The sequence below is a fragment of the Anopheles stephensi genome, chromosome X (assembly GCF_013141755.1).
Source record: "Anopheles stephensi strain Indian chromosome X, UCI_ANSTEP_V1.0, whole genome shotgun sequence".
Taxonomy (NCBI): Eukaryota; Metazoa; Arthropoda; class Insecta; order Diptera; family Culicidae; genus Anopheles; species Anopheles stephensi.
Genome location: NC_050201.1, coordinates 15,352,908 through 15,377,839, shown reverse-complemented (window position 1 = coordinate 15,377,839; position 24,932 = coordinate 15,352,908). Strand labels below are relative to the sequence as shown.

At 47.7% G+C, this 24,932-nt stretch overlaps 2 protein-coding genes across 7 annotated transcripts; one reads left to right on the top strand and one right to left on the bottom strand.

The window, feature by feature from the left end:
• Nucleotides 1–130: 130 nt before the first annotated feature.
• LOC118510489 lies at nt 131–20,506 on the top strand. Of its 6 annotated transcripts, none has more exons than XM_036052397.1 (4): nt 131–813; nt 939–968; nt 16,716–16,822; nt 16,907–20,506. In XM_036052397.1, the coding sequence occupies exons 3-4, from the start codon at nt 16,716–16,718 to the stop codon at nt 19,515–19,517; spliced, it is 2,718 nt and encodes a 905-aa protein (XP_035908290.1). In that variant the 5' UTR covers nt 131–813; nt 939–968; the 3' UTR covers nt 19,518–20,506. The 6 variants fall into 6 exon arrangements, with proteins under 6 accessions (XP_035908290.1, XP_035908308.1, XP_035908281.1 ...); XM_036052415.1 differs by lacking the exons at nt 131–813; nt 939–968 and adding exons at nt 2,419–2,524; nt 3,265–3,817; XM_036052388.1 differs by lacking the exons at nt 131–813; nt 939–968 and adding exons at nt 2,463–2,536; nt 3,265–3,817.
• Nucleotides 20,451–24,583, bottom strand: LOC118510533 (ionotropic receptor 93a). The gene is made up of 18 exons (XM_036052488.1): nt 24,388–24,583; nt 24,062–24,214; nt 23,852–23,988; nt 23,654–23,774; nt 23,408–23,566; nt 23,276–23,337; nt 23,033–23,188; nt 22,806–22,973; nt 22,627–22,726; nt 22,405–22,553; nt 22,166–22,336; nt 22,020–22,091; nt 21,828–21,937; nt 21,705–21,750; nt 21,475–21,637; nt 21,345–21,404; nt 21,117–21,277; nt 20,451–21,048 (listed from the first exon to the last, which is right to left on the bottom strand). Exons 1-18 carry the CDS (start codon nt 24,497–24,499, stop codon nt 20,530–20,532), a joined length of 2,619 nt encoding a protein of 872 aa, XP_035908381.1. The 5' UTR covers nt 24,500–24,583; the 3' UTR covers nt 20,451–20,529.
• Nucleotides 24,584–24,932: the final 349 nt, after the last annotated feature.

The following is a 24,932-nucleotide window of genomic DNA, read 5'->3' as shown; positions in this document are numbered from 1 at the left end:
GTGCCACCGACAGTTGCTGGTGAACTGTCAAAAAATGTAAACAAGCTCCTGACAGCTGTTTGTTTTGATGTGCGGTTTTTTTTTGCACGGAAGTTGGAGCCGGGGCGCTTCAGTTCAGTGCCATAGAAATGTGCGTAAAATACGGTGAAGTCTGGTTAATTACGATTATTCCAATGTATAGACAAGAAAGCAATCCATTGTGTAATCATGTGACAGGCGTGGGATAGTTTATCGTGTCGTAAGGATAAGGAATTTAGGAGATATTTTGGGTGAGTGCTTTCACTAGCTTGTCGGAAGAATAAAGCTCAGCAATGAATCAGCCAATACGATGCACCACCGCATACCTTAATCCTAATTCCTTGTGCGGATCGAGTAGGATGGGTGGACAGAAAAGAGGCCGGACAGCTCAAGTGCTCTGGAGGGAATGTCTGGATGTCCAGATGGTAATCAGACGCTAAATGAGGTCCTTCAGATAAACCTTCTGCTTTCTTGTGTGCTCGACAATCTCGAAAGGTCTCGGCCTGCTATGGCTTGCTTCCAGAAGCTTAAGTTACCCGTAGCGAGAAAGTCAGTTCCGCGTACGGGAGGACGTCCTGGATGGGATTCGATACCGGTTCCTTCGTGTTTTAGCAATTGGAATCCAGCTATACCTTGGAGGCTTAAACCCCAGCTCAGTTATCCTTCCTGATGAAAAAAAATCGACTACGGAAAGTAGCAGAAGTCCGTGATGAGTTTTGAAAGAGTGTTGAGTGGTGATATGTATCTGGACCCTAAAAGACAACTTTTCTGTTTGGACTACGTACGGCAGAATGAGTAAGTTCGTTTCTTGTGAATGTCCTTTACTTATACTAAAATCCTTGAATATGATTTCCTAATAAAATAAAATAGCTCTCGTACTGGATCATTCGATTAATGCTCTTTTATATGTATTTTCACAGAACTTCTATTGGCAGAATTCATTTGGAAAGGTAAGAGTTTGCATATTTCTGGCGTCGGTTCAATTCAGATTATCGTTAAGAATCCAAGAACAGTCATTGCACATTTTCTAAGTTTATTAACGCGTTATCTAAACTGTGACATATTTGGTAAAACGTTTTATTTGAGAACATATCCTCGGCACAAATAGTTTATTGGTCATCATATTCGGTTGGCCGCTCGCAAGCGTGGTGTGCCTGTTGATGTGTCACAGCGAGTTTTGGGCGCGTCTACCCTCGTTTGGGTTGTGAAGTGAAGCAGAAATCGAACATTAAATATTGCATATTTGTTCACCTTGTACATCTATGAGAGTGGAAAGCATGTTGCAAGTTCGCGAAACATTCGATGGGGTATCAGATAGTCACTACCTAACGGCCCAGTTGTATGGCTATCGAAATAGCGGATGACACGAATGCATAAAAAATATTGGCATGGACAGAGTATACGTTATTGGGATATTATTATCTTCAAAGTTAAAGATACAATGAACTAGCAACTGATCAGTGAAGGTTTTGTGAGTTTTTCTATGGTGTTTTTGATTAACTTTTTTAAACACTCACACGTTACTGCCACCCACTCGTCATATACCTTTCTATATTTTTTTATAAGAGAGGGCAAGAGGGCTGAAGAGGGCAAGTGTGCGATTATAGTTTACTTGACACTCTCGGGCCCCCGTGGAGCTGGTTGCTGGCGAAAAATAAGGTATAATGGACTAAAGAATATGATTTTCCCGATTCCCCCCAGAACACATGTCAAATTGTACGTTCTAAGAAATGTTATCTGATGATCAGTGATAGGCAGCAAATAAGTAAGTCTTAGAATTTTAGGAGACACCATTTCAGTGATTCTCAGTTGTTTCATCTTCTTTTATATTCACTCTCAAAATCTAAGACTTCAATTTTGCCTAAGACTTTAAAAATGTTAAGCTATTGAAAGATTCAGATATTCCTTGAGCACCTTGATACACCACGCCATCGGGAATAAAGTCCGCTAACCACAGCAAAACAATGTCCGCAGGGCGTAATGCATCAAACCGCAATAGAAATCTGCTCAGTAACTTCACCGTACATAAGCGCTGCGTTAGCAACCGGGTACTGGTGTGCATCGTCATGATCAGGGTCTCGCATCTATACGGCTTTGGCAGAGGACAGAGTTGCTGGAGCTGAAGGTGGGATATAACAGCGAGCGTTGGTGGTGGCGCCCCTAACGGGAAGGGGGAACAAGTTTGTGCCTTTTTCTTCTTCACTGGGCTGGCTGCTCTCCACATCCGCGCGTTGCTCCCATATGCACGGCCTTTTTCGTGGCCTTTTGTCGCCCTTTCCAACAGCGCCTCCCCCCCCCCCCCTATACACTACCTTCCTTCAGCTCCCCCTCCCTCCAACCATCAGTCCGGTAGCTCCCACTCTCGTGTGCGCGTCGGTGTGTTGTGAGTCAACGTGTGCGCTCGGGAGGTTCGCGCGCACGAAATTCCACGAACCCTGCTCAGTACGTATCGGCCGGTTGACGAGATAAAGTAGAGTCCGAGTAGTAATCGCAAACGCCGCGATCGGTGTGTCTCTGGGTATCACAATCTCCCACTCCCCCGTGGGAGTTTAGCCTAGGATTAGCGAATCGATCGATTAATAATGCGCATGCTGCAACCTAAACAGCCAGGAGCAAACGTATAGTAGTATTATAGTGTTTCGTGTGGTTTTGTTTTTTTTTTGTCTAGTTATCTTTCTTGTCTAATGTTGTCTGGTGTGGATATACGTGGGGGTGCAAGGGTAAATCGTGATTGTGTGTGCGGTTTCGGGTAATTGGGACCGCTAATGAGGCTATTTTGTATCTCAAGTCATCAGTGGAAATTCGCTGAGGCACCTCAGTAAATTGGTGATCTTTAATTTTGTTGTTGTTATATTGAAGTTCATCATCGGGGATATCTTTCAAATATAGTTTGTACATAGTTGAAGTAGTTGGTGGGACTCAGGAACTGTTTGAAAACATATGATGAAGGTATCTCTTCCTGTGGTTGCCGTAGTAGATGATCAGTAAATGACGTAACAGGAACTGCCAGTAACAGACGGAGTTCAATCGTCCGGAATCGATCTCCATTAATCCAGTGTTGCCGTCCCAAGTGCCTCATCCAAAGTGTCTTACCCATCGCATACTCTATGAGCACGTGTTGATTAGTTTGGCTACTCCTCTGTTACGGTGATGCGGTGACAAACTCGAGAAATGTGATTATTGCAATGTGGTGGGTGGGTGCTTTCCGGAGTTTAAGAATATTTCTAGCACTTTTCCCCATTCTAGTGTTTGATTAGAGAAGCGGAGAGAAGTTGACAGTTCTCTCCAGGACTCGTCCAATGTGGCTATGGTACTAAGAGACTAGGCGTAATCAAAAGTGTTCGAAGCAAAACCAAAAAAAAAGTTTACGACTCACTAGATAGAGTAGAGATTGGAATTTTGGGAGGGAGTCAGAAAAGTTTCGGAAGGATCGTTATCATCCAGCAGCTTGGCCGGGACGAACGGCCGCAAGACGCCATGAGCGGCTGTCATCGATCCGGTTTGCGGCTCGAATCTACGTTCTGAGTGTCGCAGCCAGCTGCTACTACCAGCTGTTTGTACGCTCCAGGGACAACTACACCGCACGGGACCGCCGCTCTGGTTGGCCGCCAGCACTCACGGGCGGCCCTCAACCGACGCAGGCTCGCAGGGATATCTAGCCCGTCTCAACTATCAAAACAGTTTGCCTCACAAGATTTGGGGCGCTGAGATTCGGGTACGCAGCGCAGCAGTTGAAGCGAACGGACGTCCTCCTCCAATCAAAAAAACCGATCCTGAAGGAATAGCACGATCAACAAGGGTTAGTAAACATTAACGTTCCGTCCGGAGTCCAGAATTCTAATTATCCTTGTACTAAGCCGATGCCACGATGCAAGGCTCTAGCTCCTCAGTGCTCAACAGTGTGGGTACCTGCTGGCAGGAGAAAGTCACGTCTGGTAGTGGGTGGCTGGCAGAGGCGGAGTTCGCATGGAAGGTTGCTGAGCAAGTTGCGAACGAATTGCTTTTTTTTTCTCCTTCGTATCGCTCGACGCATACGACAGCCGTGTTCCGCGCACAAGCTGTGCAGTGCAGTGTTGCATAATCGTTTCTGTTTTATATTCTCTACCGTGCCTCGTCACATGTCTTAAGGGGCCCGCGTTTTGCTGGCGCTCGAGTTTCTTACGTTTACGGGACGTGGTTGATGCTTGGTGGGTTCCTTTGCCCTCAATCTACCTGCTATTTTTTTTGGAGCGCGCGCGTTCACTCGACAGCACTTCAATCCTTTGGCAGCTCTGCTCCTTCTTTTCCTTCCCCATTTTTTTTATTTTTATTATTTTCTTCTGTTTTGCTCTTGTGTGCATCCTAGCTTTGCATCTTTCTTCCATACGCTTCCAACCGTTTTCTTTCGCTTTCGTCCGATCGCGACGCGCCTTACCATTTTTCTCCGGGTCTTTCATTTTCTGTTCCTTTCCACCATTTTCTGTTTTGTGTATCTTTGTTTTGCTTTGGCTTCTTTTTTTCTTCTTTTTTTTTGCAGACCGCCTGTCAAAGTTTCCTTTTCATTGACCGAGCGGCACGAAAAATTATATCATCGCGTGTTTACTCCCCACGATCACCACCACTTCACCCACTTCACTCACCCACCCCCCCCCCCCCCCTCCAGACATGCTGGAGGCGGCACATGGTGGCGACCAAGGGAGAAAGCACAAAACTCCAGCCAGCGGAACGGCTGGAAAGGGTTTTGCAGAGTGTGTATGTGTGTGTGTATCAGGAAGAGGGGTGGGTGGGAGGGGTTGGCGACCGAATGGAGCGGAAAATGAAACGGTTTATGCTGCCCACTTCGCATACGTTTCACTTTCGCTCTCGGTTCAAATATTCGAAGCCTGTCGGTAACGACATAGGGACCCCAAAGCTCACAGAAAACGAAAACCTTCAAGAAACCTTAGCCGCGCGGGAGAGTCCGTCGCTGTGTGTCCATCGATTCGGAATTATGATTCGAGGCTGATGTCTTCGGCGTGACCACCGCCGCCGCTGTTTACCCGTCGTTGTACCTTTGTCACCGGGCGAAAGGAACGCACCCGCAAATCAATCTTTGTTTAAACTCCACCCATAAGAAGACGCAAAACAGGTCACGAGATTCTGACCGTTCTGAAATGGAAAGGGAGAGAAGGTATGGTTTTCCAATTTGGGCTGAACGTTCGTTGCTGGAGCGGCAAATTATAGCGACTGTTTGTGGGGGGTGCACGCTTGCTTGCTTCGGTCGCTTTCGCTCGATTTTGTGCGAAAAACCCGTTGCAACAATGCAAGCAGCAAACTGGTGCAATATTGCATGTGGGCAATGTTCAGCGCGTGGTGTGTGAACACGGCGTGGTTCTATAATTGCTGCAATCGGCTTCTGCGGCTGCCACATTTCAAAACATTCCGACCGAATGCACCAATGCATTTGGCATTCGACGTTGGGCGTTGGTGAAGCGTGAAATGTTTACCTTTAAATCGAGGCACCGAGCACCATACCGAGGGCTCGAACTGGCGATGGCAGCAGCAGCAGATGGATGAGAAAATTGGGATCAGAAATCAAGTTTGTATGGTCTTGCACGCTCGTAAGCTGGTTAGTGTGCGATCACCCCTACCCTTTACGATGACTGCAGCGGAGGTGGTGAACCACCCGTGAGCTGGTTCGCTTATCTACGAGGGAAGTTTCGACAAAAAAAAAACGAAAACTCAAGCAGCTAGTAAAACATAGGACAATTTGCCCAGGCTCATTTGCCAACGGCAGCTGTTTGCGTTTTGCCACTTGTTGCAGCCGTCTGCCAGGCATCTTGACTCACATCGCAGAAGAGGGCGCAGACTCTTCAGCGGGGAGAGCATAATAGGGGGAGCTTTAAAGTTTACGCAGTGGCATTTAGACTCGAACGCACGGGAAACGATAGATAGGAGGTAGCCTCGCAATCTGTTACACTCTAGCTTTCGCATTGGAGAGGGTTCTCGGAGGTCAGAACAACTACAACGGCAATACTGTATCTGAACTGAATGCTAGTATCTGAAGTTCTGAAGAGATCTGAAGAAAGAGATCTCCAAGTCTTTTCAGAACTAATTTGTAAATCCAGTTCCCTTTTGGTGATAGAATTCGTGGCCCATGTTCAAATTATGATGAATATTGGACAAACACAAACCTAAGTATTTTAGATGAATATCCATTGCGAGAGAGGTCTAGAAATGGATATTCATCTTCCTTGGCACTACAACCTCGAGAGGTCTCGGCCTGCCATTGCTGACTTGATTTTACTCGTAGCAAAGTAGTCAGCTCTACGTACTGGGAGGGGATCTCGATGGGATTTGAACCCCGATCCAGCCGTGTGAAGATCGGCGCAGATGTCGCCTCGGCTACAAGATCGCCCTATCTTATTGGAACTCTTAGAATTAGAATTTCGTAAATCCAAATCTCCCTCCGTTAATATATTATACTAGAAGTCGCGTCCCTCTTTTAAATCCTAGTCAGAAAAAATGTTCGATTGTTTCGCTTAATCTGTTGTTAATCTTCTTCTTCTTCTTCCTTGGCACTACAACCTATGAAGGTCTCGGCCTGCCATTTCTGGCTTTCAGTGATTTGATTTTATCCGTAGCAAAGTAGTCAGCCCTGCATACGGGGAGGCGGTCTGGATGGGATTTGAACCTCGATCCTGCCGTGTGAAGACTGGTGCCGTTATCGCCTCGGTCACCGGACCGCCCCAAATATCCTTAGAAAAAGAAAGACCTCCAAATCTTCCTTGGTATTATTCTAGTAGGGTTTATCGGGCATGTAAACAATGTTTTACCTACAGTCTGAATCTCTTTTGACAGAGACCTCTCACTCTTATCAGAGCAGTCCTAGTTGATTTCAACTTGAAAAGCTGAAAATGTTAGCCAACTTCAGTCTAACGTGTGAGTAATCAGTCAACAATTCATCTCTGAGTGTTTGACAACGGAGGAGTCTCTGACATCTCAGAGGTGTGTAAGGTGTCTAATCGTTCAGCACTATACCGTGTTTGGTTCGATTGGTCGCTAAATTACAACAACTTTTGGACGAATCAATGTGCAAAAAAATTAATGAGTGTCTGCTAATATCATCAAGATCAAGATATCTACGATAGTTTCTTCGAAAAAGATAGTCTCTTCAAAATCTTTTGCTCTCATCCCTAGAGCATCGGTGACATGAGCTTATTTTGCCAAAGATACAGATGAAAAATATCCTTATGTCCCAGAATGAATTACTTTCTTTTCAATGTATGATCTATGTCGCTTTAGTTATCCAGAAGTTGCGTTCAACATTTCAAACCCCACCAACAAAACTATCAAAGTGTTCCACGTTGATGTAAACAATCTTCAGCATTCTAAGTGCATCGCATATGACAGGGAGAGATAGAGAGCGAGAGAGAGAGATCTCCAAATGTTATGGAAATAAGTCTCCAAATCCTGAAATTCTTAGTAAAAGATCACATCCAACTTTGAGAAGCCTCACCAACCAAAACTATTGAAGTGTTTCACACCCATGTAAATACACCTAAGTATCTTAAGTGAATCTCCATAGCGCGCAGAGATCTTTAAATCTTATCAGAATTAGTTGCCAAATCCCAATTCGCCTCCCTCCCTTTGGGTAACATGTACACCAGAAGTCACGTTCATCTTTGAAAAGCGCCATTGTAGCTGTTTGAAGGGTTTCGTACGTAATTATATCCCCTGGCAACTGGTAGCAACAGCACATCAAGAACAACCTTTCCTCTCGCCCAACTACCAGTGGTCGGACAGGTCTGGATCGGGCATGGGAGCTCGAGCTCACATCTGTGTGGCCCCGTTAAGACTCCGCACCCCGTCTGTAGTTTTGGTTTCCTCTGCCCCTGCCTTGGTCTAGCGGTCCAACAATTGTGGGAAAAAGTGTCCCCGGTACGGCACCCGCTGCAACTGCATTCCTCTCGCCGCAGCCTCTCACCCCTTCTTCCTCCCTTTGTTTTGCTCTCTAACCATCACACAGACCTACAAACACCTGAGGGAGGGGGTGGGGAGTGCAACGGTATTGTTTGCCAACTGTTGATACAAGCTCATGGTTCATAATGTCGCCTCCAGTACAACATTCCAGCTCCCGAGTCTTGTGTTTCGTGTCGGATGTTTTTTTTTTCACTTTTTTTAAACTTGCAAGGTGCGAACTGTTGGGGTGAGGCCTGCCATTGCGTGGTGCATTGAAGCGAGAGGAGGGGTGGAGGGCCTCACCTGAGGGAGGAGGAGGGGGCATTTGGCATTCACATTTAGCAACCATTCTCGCTCGAGGTTGCGAGGCTTAAACCTACTTGTTTGGCCTGCCGGTGCCTTTAGCTTAAGGGGGTTGGTTTGGGTGTGTTCCATTTTCCCCATGTCGCTCAACCTCTCTCGCTCGCTCTCTCTCTTTCTTTCTCTCTCTCGCCACTCTTCTTAGCTCTGGTTTCCTTCACATTCCACACCAAGACGTGAAGTTGCTCTCTTTTCCCGTATCGAAATGGTTCAGCTACACGGGCGCATATAGCTGTGGCGATCGGGCGAGGGTGAGTTTGGCCTTCTCGGCGCTCTTTACTGCGGCCCAAGGGACGGCGCATAGGTGCGAAAGGGGTGGTGCAGTGCCCAACCCTATTTACCAGGCGCCCGTTACCAGCGGTAACTAGCGAACCAGTTACCGTGGGGCCCCCCCGGTTCAGCCACGATCTCCGAGCCGTCCTGTAGCCTCATAGCGATCGCGTGGATGCTGTGGTTGAGACTGCATGAGGGCAGCTGGTGGATACTGGTGCAGTGCAGTCGCTCCGTACATGACAAGATGTCGTTGAAAGTGGAGTCGAAGCGAGGGTTTTGCTGCGGGCACGAGTGGCCGGGGGCCCACTTACCTCTGTTCGGTCCTTACCGACCTGGGCTGGCCTCCTTCAGGCAGTCGTGCTTCCGCACGCGCTCTGTGCGAACTGGGTGGTGGCCACACGGACAAGCTGGTGGTTTAAAAAAATACCGTTCCACCCTAAAACTGCTCGTTGTCAAACTTCCTGCCCATGCTTCCAATCACCCCTCCCAAACCCAGCTTTCCTGAAGCGGTTTCCTTTTGGAGCGAAGAAAAAGTAGACCTTGGTCTGTGGTCGAAACCGTTCCTTTTTCGAGGCCCAGGGCGCAGCGCCATGCATTTATCTAGCTAGAACCAAACCCTAAGGTTACCGTTCACTCCCCAACCCCAAAAAAGGGGTGAAAAGAATGCCAACGCGATTGGCAGGCAGGCAAGAGTCGTCGATCAACGAAAAGGGTGTGACGAAATAATTGGATCAAGTTGTGTCCTGCACGCCCCAAACCGTTGGTACTACACTCTCGCAACGCCAACTACAGTGCGCCACCGCGTACAGAGTTTGGGTGTTGATGGCTTGTGGATTTTTTTTTTATTGCTTTCGGACTTCGATTTGCCTTTTTGCAAATCGCCGACTCCAGAGCCGCAAAGCGTTCAAGAAAGAGTAAGACAGAATAGAAGAAAAAGGCATTCACTTGTGTAGCCTTCGCGTTGTAGGGTATGGTGCGATACGGATTACGCAAATTGGGTAGACCGAATCAGCATCAGCATCGGGCAAATGCGAGGTTCTTTTTGGGGTTTGGTCCGTCGTCCGTAAGTCCGTAATAAAGCAGAATTGTAGTCAGTGTTGCATCGTTATCGTTGCCTGACTCGTACAATCAAGCTTTAATAGACAGTTCGTTCGTGTGCAGTAATTGCTACACAGCTGAGAATACTGAGGCGAACAAGACAAACATCATAATAAGGGTTAGAATTGTGAGCCAGGAGGAAGTTGTGATCAATATCATCAGAGTTTCTAGTCTCCTAAGTTACATTGCAATAGGGGCTTATCTATTTTAGCACCATGCCTAGAATTGCTAGCTTTCCTGACGAGTCAGGATGAAGTTGTGGTCAATATCCTCAGAGTCAGAAGTCTAGGCCCACACCAAAAACTGTCCAATTACGTGGCATCAAAAAGTCTAGTAAGTCAAAAATGATAGGCATGACCTAAAGGGGTCGTTAAGCCAAGAAGAACTCTCTAGTCTTTTAACTTATACCGCAAGCTGTTATTATCTTGCTGGGCATAACGACTTGGAGAGTTGTGGCGGCCTACCATTTCTGACTTGAAGTTTACTCATAGCTGGATAATAAGATTAGCTTGACGCTCAAGACTAAAAGATATCTCTATCTTCATGGAAAAATTGTCACCAAGAGCAGTACCAATTCGTTGAATAAGTTGATGAATACTTCATCCCTCAACATCACCAAACGTTTATGAGCATGAGCTTGTGGATTGTTGAAGATGTCGCCTGTCGGGCCTGTCTGAATGATGTGATCAAAATCAATTATCATCTTTAAAACATCTCGAAACTCCTCAACCCTCAAATGGCAATAGCCAAGAGGTGTTCTAGTATGCCGTATGCCGTACTGTTGCGACAAGCTCTAGAGGATTGCTCTCCAATCGAAAACGTGTCGCGCTTTAATCGGCATATATTGAGTGACGTTAAGGGACCTGGATGCTTACAAGCATCCGGGAACGCATACGCTCGTTCACGTCGATACGGATCTACAAGTGCCTGCCAGCATCGTTCTAATGAAGTTCCCCGTTATGCATGTGGAGCGTGATTCAACCGTCAGCTCAGTCAATTGCGAATCCGGTTTGCGGGCAACGGAGGTTGGCTAATAATGAGCAGGTCAGATACGGCCCGGGGTACGCTGATGTGTGAAGCCTATCCTTCACTTCACAGCTCACTCGGTAATGCAACGAGCAGGAAGCGAGTAGAACGGTTTGGCATGCCTATGCGGACTAAATGTCCGGCATGTCTCCAACAGAATGGGATCGATCCTGATCCACACGCGAGACCGGTGGTTTCTTTGAAGCATGTTGATGGATAGAGGGAGAAGGAGCAAAAAAAGGCCTCCACTCGAACCGATCCCCAACACGGAAGCTCATTGAACCATGGTCAAACAGCCACACTACTCCCTCCTGCGCTCGTTAGACGGTAAGATTGAGCACAATTTAATAGCAATCGCAGGATGTTACAGGTAAATGCGATTTGATTCGACGTCATTTCTGAGTTGTTTTTTTTTCGGTGGTCGTATACTTCGAACGTCCTCGTCCGAGGGCGAAGAGATCGAAACGCTTAGCGTAACGGGGATTTTTACCCGTAGGCGGTAATCATAATGCTTTGAGCTGAGCATCGATCTGTCTGGTAAGCCTTCAGGCTATACGATGCATGTTGTGCTTGGCGCTGGCACCTTCTTTTTTTTCTTCGTTGTTGTTGTATTACGCCAAACCCCTGACAGGTCGATCAGTGAGCGTCTCTTCCGAGAGCAAATTAATGATCCCGGTACGGTTCGGGGTGATTTCCTTGTCAAGGTTAGCGCGGACGGTACTTCCTGTACGATTTGCCGTTACGAATCGAACTTGATGATCGGTCGGTGGTCAGGAGTTCTGCTTGTCGGGAGTACTAGCGTATTGAAATGTTGTCTATAACCTTCAGGGTAGACCGTTATGCCTAATGCGTTCCTCAAAATTTAACAGAGGTGATTGATTTTTTTAAATTCTTTTTCTGCTTCGAGTAAGATTCTTGGAGACATCCTGAAGTATATTTCACTATTGTCTGCAATACAATATTTAACTACATCGTTGCAGATTCTCAAGATTCGTGAGTTCGCTCAGATCGCTAAATATTCTCAGAATTCCCGAATGTGCTGAGCTAGTTTGACTTCAACTCTTTTAACTACGTTGAGAAGATTTTTGGAGATATACTGAAGAGTATTTCAACATCTTTCACAACACCTCTTAATTTTAACTTCATTATTAAATATTCTCAAGATTCCTCAACAGCTTGCTAAGCTTTCTCGTTTTTTCCAATCGTTCAGAGTTGAGAGAGATTCTTGGAGATATCTTAAAGTGTATTGCAATATCGCCAGCTATACCATTACGTTAAACTATATCGTTCAATATTTTCAGGACTCTTCACTTTGCTGGGCTGGTTGATTTTTTCTACTCCTCACCAGCACGGATAAAGGTTCTTGGAGATACAGAGTTATCAACATCATTACAGCATTTCAGGCTTTTCCTGAGGTTTTTCATTTTCTCTACTCGGTCAGCATTGAAAGAGTTTCTAGGATAGTGCAATAACGTTAGCTTTATCGTTCAATATTCTCAAGATTCCTGATTTTGCTGAGCTAGTTGATTTTCTCTACTCTTTTTGGTTTTCGAGAAAGCTTCTTGGAGATATTCTGAAGAATATTTGACTGACTACGATTGCTACGGGTAAAATCAAGTTACATAAAGCAAAAAACAACAGGAAAAAGAAGGAAACTGTTGCTGAGCTAGTTAATTTTCTTTACTCGGTCTGAATTCAAACAGCTTCTTGAAGATATCCCGTAGTATATCGCAATATGGTTAGCTATATCTTTTAACTGTATCGCTCAATATAATCAGGATTCCTGATGTTGCTGACCTATTATTCGTTTTGAACTTCGAGTAAACTTGGAGTAATCCTGAAGTGTATTGCAATATCACCAACTATACTTACCGTTGACTATATTGTTAAATATTCTCAGAATTCCTAATATTGCTGGGCTTTTTTTCGTTTTTCACCACTCGATCACCATTCAGCAAGGTTCTGGTTGCAGATATCCTACAGTATGTTGCGGCAGTCTCAGCAATGCTTTTAACTGTTTCGTATACCTTTGTCAATTTCTTCACTTATCACACATCTTCTTTTACGACCTAATAAGCATCCCCACGGCTACTTAAAAACTTGTCACCACTCTGACCCTGCTCTACCGGATGCGGTCACTAACGTGTGACACTAACGCCGTGTGAGAGCGAATGGAGCGGACGCATCTTCCGCCGGCGTGAGGGGAAAAAAGCACAAAAAAAAATTCCAAATTTCCCATCACCAGCCCAACTCCCCAACAAGCGTTGTTGCGAAAATGAAGTTCTCTCCCTTGCCTTCCCTCCCTCGCCCGTCCAATTTCACCCTCCGGAGCAGGTGTCACGATCAAATCGTTACGCCGCGCCCGCGTCTTAAACAAAAAAAAATAACCACGGCTAACCGATTGCGGTCAAGGTGAGATCGCACCCGGTTTCGGCCCGTCCGTTACCTGGGGTCCGCTGTCTAATGACGCAGATCGGCGATAGTGTATCGGCGGCTGTCCCAAAAGTGTTCGCGTGTGTGCGTCGTTTGGTTGGTGGTTGCGCGCAGAGCAACCGACTACTGATCGAATCTCCAGTTTTTTTTTTGGCTGTTGTCTTGCACATTGAAACTAATGCTCCGTGCAATAATAATCCGCGCACAGCGTTAGCAAAGACTGCAGGGAAGAGACGCGATCAGGATGTGTATGTGATCGCGGGTCCGCGCGAATTCCAAGGCGAAAGAAAGAGCGAAAGAATTGGGTATGCGCGGCAGATGTAAGCGGATGACGACTAATGTCGTCGTGAAACTTGCTTTGATATTAAATAACACTTTATTACCGAAAAAATGAGCGTAGAGTGGCCGTTTGCTGTTACACGGCTCGCAGCATCTGGAATAACGATTTTGCAGGTGCAGTCAGCTGTGTGTGTGTGTGTGTGTGTTGGGGTAATCTGGTCGTAATGTTGTCCGCGTCGCTAGGGCGACTGATGCAAGCGACATATCGCTTGGACATGCAGGCTGATCTGCTTCAGGCACGCTGGAAGCAGATACATTTCACACTCGCTTGCATTTGACAGTTTTGTAGCGCTAATGAACGATCGGCACATCACTAGATCGGACGGTGATACCGGACTTGTGACTCGTGGTTCCACTTCACCGCAACCGACCACACACTGCCTCATATTACAGCTGCCCGATGATTGGAATTTCATAGCGAAACGAGCCATTTCGTTAAATAAAATGTGGCGCAGATTCGAACGTAAACCGCGCGCAGCCACACTCTCACCCATGTCGGCGTCTGAGATTGCCTAGCTGAAGCTTAAATTAATTCATAATTAAACTTACTGCTGCTGTTGCGGCTACACCCGTCACCGAAAATTGACTCGAGCTCCACAGTCGCTGCCGTAGTCGCCGCCGTTATGTCGTCGATGAGCAGATGAGTTTTGGAGCACATGTGTGTGAGTCTGTGCCTGTGTCTGTGCACCTTTCTCGCACCTTACTGTGGCTAATTTTTTTTCCGTTTCACCGTAACGGCTTTGGCCGGCTATTGCTCTAAATTGCGCATTCGGCAGGGAAGCTTAGCCACTTACATCCATAACACCTTCTCGACTGTTTTACACATCTGTCGAACACACGATACGCGCAAATTCCAATCTTCCTATTTTTTTTTTCGCCCCCTAAACCACCCAAAACACCCGAGAGACACCGGTGGGAAAACAAAATGCATCTCTCGCTCGCTCGGTCGTGTCTCCACGTACGCCTGGTTGGGGAGCGCATGATGGCGGCGGGGCGGCGCCATTTTATTCTGCGGGAGGAAACATGGGGGAGCACACGTGTAAATGTGTGTGCGGGTGCGTGCGTGTGTGTGTATATAGGTAGGTCGTGAGCCTTTGGGTTAGGTTCCCGAACCGGCCGATCGTGGCCGCCTGTGATCGGCGCAGGCCCGGTTCGATTATATGATGCAAACGCTCGCTGACGTAAGGATCGCATCAAACTCCATTTGCATAACATCCGAGCGATGCGAGCGCTTCCAAACGGAGCTGCATATGAGCGCACGTTGTTTTAGTTTTTCGGGTGAGGGCTTCTCAATGGTGGAGTTACGCGAGGCGTTAAGAGGGCACCTGATGAAGCCACAGCCGAATTTTATCTTCCATCACTGATCCACGGTGCCTCGATAGCAGTGTTGGTGTGGAGTGGGATCTCATCTAAATATGCGAAAGGGTGCTCTGCAGTTATGCAATCACACCTCCGATACTGTGTGTTGTTATCAACTGTCTGATAGAGGAATTTTCCTAATGAATTCCTCAAAATTTGGCGAATATCCTGATATATTCTAACTCCCCGGGAGAGTCTCCTCTATCGTCAAGAATTGTTTGCCGAACAGCAAAATGGCGCATAAATCGTGGGGCGATCCATTAGCAAATTGAAGAATTTCGCAACATGATCGCAACCTGCCGATTCCCGCAACCCCTGATTGAACGCTAGATTTATATAGCGATCTGGGAAGCCCGGAGGCTACCTCCTAAAAGCTTAATAGCTAAGAAATACAAATAATGGCCCGTCAGCTAGATAACCGGTTACTGTAGCCGAGTTTGGCGGAACGAAACATGCGTTGGGCTTTTAAAGTCAAACAAAAAAGACATTGGTATGATTGCAATTTTTATGATCGTCATTAATTGTGGAGAAACGCGTGTAGGACATCTGATTCGAATTTCTAACGCCCATTCACCCCCTATGAGCTTTGGGAGATTCAGCCTTCAGCCGGCATGTCTTGTCACCGTTAGGAAGGGGTCGCCGGATTGCGACATCTCCGGTCCCGGGCGCTTCGTCTCTTCACAAATACCCTCGAATCTCGAATCGGCAGATTAATCTGTCACGTTTCGTCCTTTTCTTCTGCTTCTTCACCGTTTCATGTGTGCTCAACGGACCTGAACACCAAACAAACAAACAAATGACAAAGCGCTAACATCGTCAGACCGGAAAGCCCTCGGGCCGCTGTTGGCAAAACCAGTTCCAAGAAGAATTGGTAATCGGAAGGCGGTCGAGCAGGAGGGTACTCACAATCCATCAAATGTTGCTCATCTTCACCTCACTCGCAGTCAGACGTTGCCGGGACAGGAAGCCGGTGCCAGTTGACGACTGCGCAATGATGGGGTTATGCAAAAAAAAAACGAAGAAATACTGAAAAGATGACAAATGAGCTCCATTTTAGCCGGCGGCTGCGCTTACGTTCCTCTAATCAGGTTGGGTTTTATTGCTATTTTGATTTGTTTAGAGTTGATTGTTTGGCGAGGCACCATGATGATTTCGTTACACACATGATCCATCTTCATATGTGGGTTGATTGTACAGAAGGCTACATCAAGACACTGTCGAACATCGAATGTTGTTGGCAAGAATTTGAGAGAGAGTGATGTGAGTTACATCATAGTCCTCCCTCGATAATTATGCATCATTGATAGTTGATTCATCCGGACGTTACCGTACGTCATCTGTCTTGAGAATTTCTTCTTCCACCACGAAATTGCGTCATGACAAGAAACCGAACGATCCAGTCCAGCCAGATCGTTGGAAGATCCCTGAGGAAAATCCAATTCACATGCGTAATTCGAGAACTGCCCATTCACACCTAACAAATTAGCTCTGACGAACTTAAGTGACGATGTGAATTTAAGTTGTATCAAGTTAGATCAACTTCAATCACATACTGACCTCAAGACTAGAGCTCAAGAAGGCGATCCTACGTGGGATCCCCTTTTTATTCCAGTTTCTTTTTTTGAACTAAATTCAGACCATCAACAATATATCAGTTATCTCAGGAATCTCTTAACAGTTTACACTGTCAACGAATAGTTCTCTAGGCTCAAAACACCATCGCTTGTCAGAGAGCAAGTCGGCTGTATGTAGATACACATTAAAGGAAACAACATGCTGTTCGAACAAGTCTTTATTGAACAACTATTAGCGTCGTCAGTAGCTTGTGACATGCTGCCAAGAAAGTTAGCAATCAAGTAATGTTGTTGTGCTTTGTTATTATTCTCCAGATGTCTCGTAGCCGGGCTCAACTTCTTCTTCTGCTGGTCTGCTCACTGTATCTGATCGTCCACCTTCACGCTGCCAATGGCTCAGTTCTGGCAGGTGGAGTTGATCGGTAAGTAAGAATGCTTCAAGAATTCCCTCCCCGTGTTTTGTGTGTAATTTCTAATGGATGTTTGTGCTATATTCGGTTCTACAGTAATAGTGGCAATAGACAACATCGCGCTATGCGGCGATTAGACGGTGGCCTAGAACAGGTAGAGGACCGCACCAACGCAATAGATCAGCCTCTGGATCAAGCGCTGCAGCTGAAATACTACGATGTGGTTGCAGTTGACTTGGTCCACAGCCTTCCATCGCAGTCGGATTCTGACTCGATTTCGCTGGTAGCTGCTGGAGCAGGTGAAGGTCCTTCTAATGATCAGGCTGCCGAATCACAGCCAACACCGTCGGCAACTCCATCCTCTACCAAGAGTGAGTCGGCCAAAACGCTCGCAGACCAGGTAGCGGAGGGCAAGTACGGTCTAATTCATCGCGAGCTGTTCCAGCGTCGACCGCAGCGACTCGGCGTCCTGAACTATCGCCGTAACGAGGAGGTCCCGCTAGATGATGAGCGCAACTACGGTGGATTACGGCCGGACGAGATCTGGCTGGCCGAAGATCATCTGCTCGTGCTGAAGGGTGGTTCGATCAGCTTCGGCAGTAATCGGTCGGGGGCGGGCGATGGTGCCAGTGACTGGCAACCGATCGATGATTACCGTGCCCCGGATCGGCAGGTCCAGATCCCGGCGAATCCGGCCGTTCCGCCACCCTTTCCCGTGCAGCTCCGCGAGAACGGACCAATTGAGTTTATCCGTGGTCGTCAGGTGCCGGCATTTAATCCGTTTACTAACGAGTCGGCGTTCCTCTTCACCAACAAAGCGTTCCCGATCATTCGGCCGGAAGATTTCGGTGGGCAAAATATACTTGCCGGGCCAGCGGCGAACAATGCTACTGGCCAGCACCACACCGGACTCCAGTATCCGCCCCCGGTCAACCCGCCGCCCGTTAGTGACAATCGGACGTACTCGAATCCGTTCCTGAAGCTACCGCCACCGGGACCACCGTTCGGGCCGCCGCTAGGCGTTGGTGGATCGCTAGATGACGTGCGCAACCGAACCGGTCCATTCCCGATCCCGCCGGGCGATGAGGATGATCCGTCACTGTACTATCCACCACCGTACACGTTCGAGTACCGTGGCAACTACACGAACCCAGTACCACCTGGTCCACTAGTGCCTGGAATTATCTTGCCGCCGCCGCCGAATTTCTTCATTCTCAAACCGATCAGCACAACGAACGTGACGGGACACGTGGCCGAAGGTCGTCCGAAGGTGACCAAACCACCGAAACACTACGTTAGTGTACGGCCACACCACACGACCACAACCACTGTGCCACCACCGTCAGCAAACAGTGTAACACCGGCGAAGATTGTACCGTCGCGCGTCGAAATCCAGAAGGCTGTGCTGAAGACATTCGTGCCGGTGCTGGAAGTGTACGGTGTACCGCCAAAAACACCATCCAAACCAGCCTCCAAACGACCCCGTCCGAAACCTACCCTACCACCACCACCGACGGCAAGTACTGTTGCGGCGACCACTCCACTATTAACACCGTCGACGAAGTTGCACAAAATCCCACAAGAAACAACGGCTCAACGACAACCTGCACCACAGCCTGCACATCCTATCTACGCGGAGTACTTTGATATCCGGACTTCGACCGCGAGTCCAAATGGATGGAACGATGTTGGATCGTCACCGGTGACGCCACATCTACCACGAACGTATCTACCAGTGGTAGGCAAGGCACGGCCAGAGTCGGCACGACCTCTGCCAACCCCAACTCCACCCGACTATCTGTCAGGAACGTACGGCTATAGCCCTATCGAGCAGTTCCATCGTGAAGTTCAAACCATTCGCCAGACGCTGCAGATCTACGAGAAGGCGAACAAGCTTACCAAGGCTGGCCGCACGTCCAAAGCGCACCAGACCGGACAGTCGCACCTGGCCAACCTTTCACTGTCGTTCGATGGCAACGTGTACCGTACACTGTTCCCGGAGGAAGTGGTTGCCCAGCAACCAATTCATGTCAGCGGACTACCGTCCTACCAGCAACCAGCCTACAAACCACAGTACGAACCGGCCCCACCAAGCTACGTCTACCGTTCGGCAGCAAACAGTGTTCCGAACCTGCAAACCGGTTACTACGTTACCACGACCGATTACGGTCGGCACACGACCGGTTACGGTGATCATCAACCCCAGTACTACCAACCGTCCGCCCTATCCCACCACGCTCAACCACCTCCACCACCGGCACAACCGGACCTCTCGTACATTGCGCCCGTCATCCTGAACAATGGTGCGAGTGGATATAACCGGCGTCCCGAGTTTGATCCCAGCGCTCCGGGCACCACTACCAAATCCTACCTCATCCTCGACCATCGGCTGCCGGGCCCTACCCGTTTGCGACCGGACCGTCAAAGGCAACCGTTCGGCGATAATACTTACCTGTATCGGAGCGGAATCGGCGGACAGCAGCAGCAGCAGCAACAGCAGCAAGGTATTGAGCAGGGTCCGATACGGAACCGCTACCTCGAGAGCGACATTCTCGTCAACTACAAGCATCCGCTGCCGGTGCTGAACCCGGACAGCGAGTTTCTGCCCTACCACCATCGGTTGAAGGTGCGCAAGCGGCAGAATGTACGGGGCGCTGGTGAACAGAAACCACGCTATCTCGGGCAACCGCTCTACAACCATCGGTAGAGTCGGGCACCAGGTGTCGTTGGGGGAAATATTGAAGTTGTAACGTGCTTTCTCCTCAAGGCCACTGCGCTAGCTAACCGACGTGAAAACGCGTGCCTGGAGTCTTCGGAGGGAGGAGACAAGAGAGAAGATAGGGAAGATAGATCACCGGATCACTCCTACTGAGACTTCAAGAAAGGAGTTCTAGTGCGTGTTCGCTTTGTGTGTAGTTGCACAGGGACGGAGAAATTCTTGAAAAAACAGTTGGACGAGATCGAGGCAATTAGGGGAAAGGGGTAGGAAGCGGCAGGGGAGGGGGGGGGGGGTATTAAAATGCACTAAAGTCGTCTTCCTGGAAACTAGTTACATGTGCTGCGCATAAAGGGGCTTCGAGTTTTTGTTTTGATTTTGTATATAGCGGAGAGAGAGATATATAATAATGGTAATCGAATGTTGTAGATGGTATCAGCAAAGGAGGAAATTGATAGTTCGAAGGCGTACAACGAAAACCGCGTTGCTGAGGATCTTAGGGACCGGTCCGTCCCGTGGTGACGCGCTGGTGCGCTAGGAAATACTCACTTGTAATTATTTGTTTGTTTGTAATTATTGAGCGCTTATGAAATGTTGCGGTGGGCATCTTTCCTGGGTAAGATCTATCCGGGACATCCTCCGTACGGTTCCGGTGCAAGGTTAAGGTCTTTGCCATAGACTGTAAACGAAATGCAAAAATAAATGAATCACACCACAAATCAAAAGGACATCTCCAGATACCACAGTACAGCACGAGCGTGCGTGTGAGAGTAGCTCAGTGCAGCAGAGACTGTCTTCGAGGCCACCTCTGCGAGACAATATACATATACAAGTGCGGATGACGGTCCGATCGTGACATGCGTGAGAGCTGTAGAGTGTTTATATAGGCTACCATTCCTATTGCCATTACGTAGAAGCCGTGTATCCGTGTACTGTACGTTCTGCTTTATTGCTTGAAGAATACAACACTATGCATCATACAACAGTTTAAAAAAAAACGCTTTTAGTTGCTGTACGCGACGGTAGCCACCTTCGATGCGCGATACTTCCGGTAACGGCTAAAGGCAAACTCGCACACAAACACAAACAACCCACTGGCGAACCCCAGCAACAGTATCCAGTACGATCCGGCCATATCCGAACTGTTCACTGTGTGGTTCTGGACATCCATCACGCGACCCGTCCCACTGCACTTATCCTTCGCCGGCAGATACTGCGCTACCCAGCGCTGAATGAACCCAAACTGATGCATACGCTTAATCTCCTCGTTCACCAGCTCCAGGTAGGGACTGTCCTTCGGCATCACCAGCGCAATCTGTTCGTCCAGAAATTCGTCCGTGCTAAGCGCAAAGTCACACCGGTCCGTGCGCAAAAACTGGCGCTTCATCAGATATCGCAAATTGTTTCTCCAGTCGATGTGAACATGTGTGCCCGCCTCGATACGCTCCACCAAGTCATCAGACAGTTCGGTTATTATCTGGCTCCCTTTGTACAGCTGCACGTACTTCGGTTCGGTAGAGTCCTATCGGTAGAGAAGATAAAGGATGTATCAGATTCCACAAGGCCCCAAAAGGGATGATCCCCCATTACCATTAGAATCTCTTCCAGGAAGGTACCACGGCGAATGCTCCAGGTCATGCCACGATCGTTGCGCAACAGCTGCATCACTCGATTGACGGGGATATCAATTTTGGGGAACGTTAAAAACGCTACCAAGTTACCACAGTAGGTTGTGACGATGACCAGTACGACTGGGAGAAGCAAAGAAGCATTGGTAGTGTGAGAAGGAGTTAGCACAAAAATTACCTACACACTTACCAAGCCACCAGGTTCCGATGATTATTCGTCCACTATCTGCGTACGGCAGGTACAAACCACCTACGAGAGATAAAAGGGATGATATGAGCATTTCCTGCGGAGGAGACCTTCTTCATCCGATACAACCAACCTTGCTGTAACAATGCTCCATAGATGTACCAGAAACAGTTGTTCACCTTGCCGAGTCCGATGTCCGTAGGTTTGTTGTGTACCTCGTAGTATGGACTGAGCTTATTGATAACGCACAGTATAGGCCCCATCAGGGCAACGGCAGTAGCTAGACATAACCAGGTCTACAAAAACAGTCGAACCAAAAAAGTCAATTATTCCACTCCACCACCCTTAGGTCTAATTTCTTACGTCAGGACCAAAGGGCGACAGGAAAAGTAACACCCGGCTTAGCTCGCTGTATTCGAAGGAATGAAACAAGATAACTTCGATTCAATTTGGAGTAACTTTGAACACCTAGCCTGTCACCATTACCGTGGACGAGAGATTATGAAGCTGTAAGTCTGGATGCTGATCGGATCGGTGAAACTGACAAACTTTTTCTGCTTCTCGTTGACAGTCGCACCAATCGCAGCTAGTAGTATCTGTATAGTATGTCACATCAATTGAGGCATGGGGGTTAGAGCGGGTTTGACATTTCCTTAGAGGACTTCACATACGTATTACCTTGTTGCTAACTAGCGTGCTGAATATATCTTGCGGGATATCGGACGAAATGGTTTTCAGATCATAGACAGACTATAGAAGCATACAAGAGATAGACTTGATTACGTATAGTAGTATCTGTTTCAAAACCGATGACTTCAACTTACTGATGTGTTTCCTTCTATGAACGATCCATTAAGTTCGGCCGGCTGTGAGATGACCATAGTGTAGGTGAAGTTAAGCTTCCGCGAAAGCTCCGTCAGTATGTCGTACACCACGCCGCTCGAGATCACTGGAGCACCCGATTCGTTGTAGGACACAAACTGCCACGGTGGGTTCTGCATTACGCGTAGAGTGAAGCTGTACTGCCATCTTGAGATGAACCTTCAACCCTACCACAACTTACATGATAGCTGTAGAAGATGAGCTGCACACCACGAAACCCGTACTGCGAATGGGGGAACAAGGCATCGCTCAACACAAACCCATCCTGTGGTGACCAGTACCCAATGTCCAGTATCGTGTACTTTCGCCGCTCCTGCAGATCGTTGCTATCTGTCCAACAACAAAATAACGTCCACAGTACATAGGCTTCCTACCCTGGGCTAGATCTCTCTCTCTGAAATACCTGGAATAAAGTCCGTCCTGTATACGTAACCCCACGTTTCGGCGGATTGTACCTTCCATCGGGAGCATTTGTTACACTCATCCTTCGATGTGATAGCACTCTACAACAACAACCAACCGCATTAGGATACTAAAACTCGCGGGAAGCATGCCTCCCCCCCCCCCCCTTTTCCCTTTTACCTTGACCATTTTTAAAAACTTTGCCTTCCGCTCCTGCTTGCTCGGCCGTATGATTTCCCATTCCTCGTCCGAGATTTGCCCAAACACGACCTGCTCCTCGCGTATCAACTTCGAGAGACTTCGTATGAAATGAAGCAGATAGGACTCCAAGTAGCACAGTACACTGACCTAGAATGAATATTACGGCGCTTGACGTTGCGGTTGAGGTAAGCAGATGACACACTTACGGTACAGTTGTTTCCTTTGTTAGCATTATTGTACACAAACGCCACATTATCTCCTTCATTAATAATGGTGGAGAACGCAATAAAGTCACTGCTAGCTTTTTCCGTGTTCGGTATCAGGTAAAGCCACTTAGAGAAAGGATTCACCAGCTTCAGGTCCTGGCAGACGAGTGAAAGAAAGCATTAGCAATCTCTGGAACTGGATAGAAGAGAGAGAGAGAGAGAGCGAGTCCTCCCGAGACGAACCTTAGAGATCTCCATCAGAAGCGTAAGTGTGGCCATGTTAACAATGGCGATGAAATTTCTTCCTGCCAAGTCGCCATTAGTAGATAGCGAGGGATTAGTTTATCTGGTGAACAGTGAGCCGCAGAACCTCACCTGTGTAAGCGGTCGGGATGCCCAGTAGCGTTTTACGGATCTCTTTCCGCTTTTCCCAACTGTGCGTTGGAGCGTTAATTTTAAACTCGGTCAAAGTTAGTGGCTTTATGCCCTCACGGTCCTCCAGCAGTGATAGTATGCAGCGACTGATTTCGTTATCTGAAGAAGCGATATTGAGAGCGAGAGAAATAGGTTAGTGTAGTATAGGGCAAAGTATAGTGTGTAAGAAGGACTCCGAAAGGATACCATAAGCCTGATCGTATAGTAGTGTCGCTGTATGCCAATCGATCGCTCGTGAACTCTTCATGTCGAGTATGATCTGCGAAACCTCGTCAAACGCATTACTGGATCCATCGCTGCGAGGAATCTGTGGAAGTAGCGTGTACGCCACCAGTCTCAGCAAATCTTTCCATTGCTCAATGCTCACCAATTCAAAACACATACCATAATAGCATTGTTGGCTGGAAGTCGTGGACAATCGGGATCGGTGATGCTCAACATTACAAGTCGCTCGCGTACCGCTTCCTGGTAAATATCCCAAGTGTTTTTGCAGCTCGATACCGACAGTACGGCCGAAAAATCTACACCAAAGTAAGAGTTTTTTTTTGTGTGAATGAATCGTGTTCCATTTGCTTAAATCATCTCCAACCTTACCTCGCTTTAGATTGATACTGGTCCAGGAGTAGTACTTCACGATTAGGCCACCATTTTTCAGATGTTCCCGTATCAACTTTTCGACGAGATTTTTCGTTTCGTCCAGCGTTTTCTCGTACTCAGCGCCCAGGTACTCGCGATCAAGAATGATTGCTGTTCCCGGGAGATAAAAAAAAAACCAAACGAAGCACCCTCTTAGAATTGGATCAATTTCTCCAACGCTGCAAGAGCATTTTCTTCTATATTATGGTTGAGGTTGAGGGACTGTGCGGCGATCCTGTTTGATGTTATTTTGATTGACGAAACTCCGCTGGAACTTGTTTTACCCATGGATGCGTTGGTGGATAGTAGCGACGGAAAATCATCAGCCGCACACTTGTCGGATCGTAGCAGGACCACTGCCAGCAACACCCAAACGTAGCAGCAACGCAACCGCATCGTCCAGGATGGTTCACACCGGCACGACTGTGCTGTCCGTGGCCGAAGACGTCGGGTTTTGTTCGTACCGGACACCGACCAGAAAGGTCATCCCCGGTGAGCATGCCGGTGTCAGAGACATACCCCCCCCGCTGTCCAAGAAGGACACCTGCGCATCCATAATTGAGAACCAATTTCGCGTCGGCGTTAGGAGGTTGTTCGGAGGTCGTAGTAATAGTTGAGCAGGGAATAGTAAGATGGCGGTGCAATGTTTTTAAGCATTCCGGTGTGTGTGTGTGTGCATTCATGTATTATTCGAGCGCAACAATCCTAACGAGTTTGTGGTGAGCAGCAGAACGTCAGGACACCAATGCGAGGTGGTCAAATATTTAACATCGGCAAGTGTCTTCAAGCGAGTACTCCTCCAGTGTCAGTGCTGTGATGCTTTCTAACA

Bases quoted from the DNA above. Each gene is read 5' to 3' on its own strand.
- LOC118510489 (XM_036052397.1), top strand. From the start codon at position 16,716: ATGTCTCGTAGCCGGGCTCAACTTCTTCTTCTGCTGGTCTGCTCACTG. The intron at 16,823-16,906 runs GTAAGTAAGAAT...TCGGTTCTACAG, and splicing joins CTGGCAGGTGGAGTTGATCG to TAATAGTGGCAATAGACAAC.
- LOC118510533 (XM_036052488.1), bottom strand. From the start codon at position 24,499: ATGCGGTTGCGTTGCTGCTACGTTTGGGTGTTGCTGGCAGTGGTCCTG. The intron at 24,215-24,387 runs GTAAAACAAGTT...TCCCGGGAACAG, and splicing joins ATCCACCAACGCATCCATGG to CAATCATTCTTGATCGCGAG. The intron at 23,338-23,407 runs GTGAGGTTCTGC...GCGACTTGGCAG, and splicing joins CATCCCGACCGCTTACACAG to GAAGAAATTTCATCGCCATT.